The following is a 2,703-nucleotide window of genomic DNA, read 5'->3' as shown; positions in this document are numbered from 1 at the left end:
TATATATATAGCTGCGATTCAGCCGTAGGCCTGTAGTGGGCGTACCAGGCACTGAAGAACCGTAAATATAGACCGGGACTTCCGGTTTTGATGCAGTGTTGGTTTCATGTCTGCACAGAGAGCATTAAACCACCGTTCTCTCCAGTCACTGGTGTTGTTTGGTCCTTCTTGCCACATTTTCATCTGTTCAACATTCAGGTGGTTTTGTCAAGATTTCAGATAACGAACAGTAAATTTTCTTACACTAGTTTCAGAATAACGGTTTGTGATTTCTCTAGTGTTTGTATTTGTCCCAGCCCTGCAGGAGCAGCTACCTGTGTAGTCAGGTTTAAACCCTGGTGGGGGCGGTCCAGGTGTAGAGCTGTGGTGACCATCTTGAGGAGACCCATATTGACCTCCAGCTTGGCCCCATTGGGCTGTGTTGCCACTGAGGAACAGCTTGTAGACACCAAACGCTAGCAGAAGAAAGAAACCAACAACCAGCAGGCCTCCTGAGTGCTCACTGTCAGATATGTGCTGGTTCTGCTGGTGCATCGTTTTAGAAGAGCCGCTGAAGAAACTAGAGGCAAATTCCCCAAGACCTGAGTCAAATAAAGAAACACAGAACTTTGTATGTTCATCCTCTTCATGTAATATCTGTAATATAAGAAAAATTACTTTACATTTGTATTTTCATATTACCTCCCCATCCTTTAAATCCACCAGCAGAACCAAAGGTGCCTTTAGTCCTCTTCAAGCCTTCGTCAGTCAGTTCCAGGGTGTATTCCAGTCCACAGGAGCCCCTCAGAACATAGGGATCAGAAGGGTGGTTGTAACCTTCACAACTCACCTCGATACGACCAAAACGGTACAATGTGTTCATCTCCGTCTTGCATTCCCACTGTGATGGAGAAGCAGGAGAATCATCACTAAACCAAACAAGTACAGGGACGTTTGTGTGACTTTATGTTGTATTTATATTCATCATTTAATCCTCATCTACTCTTGAAAATACGACAACATTCACAATGTTCACTATGAAACCATTCCACTCCAGACTTCAGGCTGGAACGGACTCCAGAGGCTCTGCAACAAATAGTAAAAAGTCACATTTTGATTTCTGATTAATTAGTCCCGTTACTTTTGGTCCCTTTAAGGCACAGTGTGTAGGATTTGTTGTTTTCAGCGACATCTAGTGGTTGAGTGGTTGAATCATCCTCCCTGGTCCTCCCCCCACCCCCACCCCCCGCTTCCAAACACAAAGGAGTTGCTACAGTGTCTCTCAGGTGTCAAAAACCTTTGATAATTCCAACCGCGATGTCTACCAGCAGCTGTAAAATCACAAACTTTCAAGGATTTCAAGGACCCGTGGGAACCCTGCAAACATTTCACCAACCAAAACACAAACACAAAGATAAAGAATGGAAAATCAGTATCACACATTAATATCAGCCTGTTTTACACATCGGGCTGATATCGATATTCTAAAACTGACATCAATATCAGCCGATATTGATGTCAGTGCCGATATGTTGTGTATCCCTAGTTTATCGTGAAGACCCAGTGTCTACCAACTGTCTGTTGTTGTTTTTGACCAGTCGCACACACTCATGGCAAAGTGGGCGGTCTTCTGAAGCATGTGACATCACGTAAGGGTCAATAGCCTAACCCTGGCCCTGTACCCTAAACCTAAGCTCACAGGTACAGACCTGACCCTAAATCTGACCTAACCTCAAGCTGAGTTTAATCCTGGATCATTAGATGGGCGACTTTAATGAGAGAACAAAAAACAACAGAAGCTGTATTTTTCTGTGGTGATGGAAAACTTGAATCCCTGTGTTTGTTAAAAGTTTGTTTACTGCTTGGTTTGGTTCTGCTAGTGGAAAAAGTACACCTCAGTCCTCACCTGAACGTCCACCCCATCCCAGCCTCTGTTCAGACACTGGACCACCTCTGGGACGAAGGCCCCGCAGCCGGCAGATCCACCCACACAGGTCAGCTGAGGAACTGGACTGGAGCGCCTGGCTGTGGTGTAGAGGTTCCTGTATAACGTCAGAGCCTGGACGTCTCTGAGCAACACGCTGCCTGCTGTGAGAGAGCACACACACAGGCTAGTACAGCTTTCTTTATGGGGACATTGTATTTACTTCAGTTCATTTCTACAGCCTAACCCTAACCTCCCAGGTACATACCTGACCCAGATCTAACCTAAAATCAAACCTTAAACCCCTGACCCACCAATGGCCTTTTCCTCTGTGGGGATTAGGCTTAGAAACCCATAAGTACCAGCTAATCCCCACAAGTATGTTTTAAAAATAGTCCCACACTCACTTTATTATTAGTTTTTATCAGTTAGGGACTCATCAAAGCATTAAATGGGACTTCGAGTCATTTCAACAATGATGGGATGGTGAGAAGATGAACATTTTACCAGTTGTGCACTCAAGGGTCCAGTTTCACAGACAAGGCTTAAATTAAGACAGGAGTAAGACTAATCTGGATTTATTAAACTTGGGCATTTAAGTGGCTTGCATGAATGTGGCTTAACTTTGGTTTAGTTAATCTGAGACTGTGGCATCCTAGAGTGAGCCTAATGAGAACACCTGCATCAAACTTCATTAACCTATGAGGGAGAACAGCCTGTTGGTCTACTTTTACCATACCATACTATACCATACCATACCATACCATACCATACCATACCATACCATACCATACCATACC

The 2,703-nt window shown here is 44.3% G+C and overlaps 1 protein-coding gene across 1 annotated transcript in view; it reads right to left on the bottom strand.

Moving 5' to 3' along the window:
- saraf (store-operated calcium entry-associated regulatory factor) overlaps positions 1–2,703 on the bottom strand; it is a gene marked incomplete at its 5' end in the record, with an annotated part of 9,970 nt that overhangs the window by 2,177 nt on the left and 5,090 nt on the right. The window contains 3 exon segments of the mRNA XM_014025180.1: positions 315–581; positions 682–880; positions 1,886–2,067. Coding sequence (XP_013880634.1) covers positions 315–581; positions 682–880; positions 1,886–2,067 — 648 coding nt within the window.

This window comes from Austrofundulus limnaeus, unplaced genomic scaffold, assembly GCF_001266775.1.
Source record: "Austrofundulus limnaeus strain Quisiro unplaced genomic scaffold, Austrofundulus_limnaeus-1.0 Scaffold460, whole genome shotgun sequence".
In the NCBI taxonomy this organism is placed as follows: Eukaryota; Metazoa; Chordata; class Actinopteri; order Cyprinodontiformes; family Rivulidae; genus Austrofundulus; species Austrofundulus limnaeus.
Note: the sequence above shows the minus strand (reverse complement) of the source record. Positions and strands in the feature narration are given on the sequence as shown.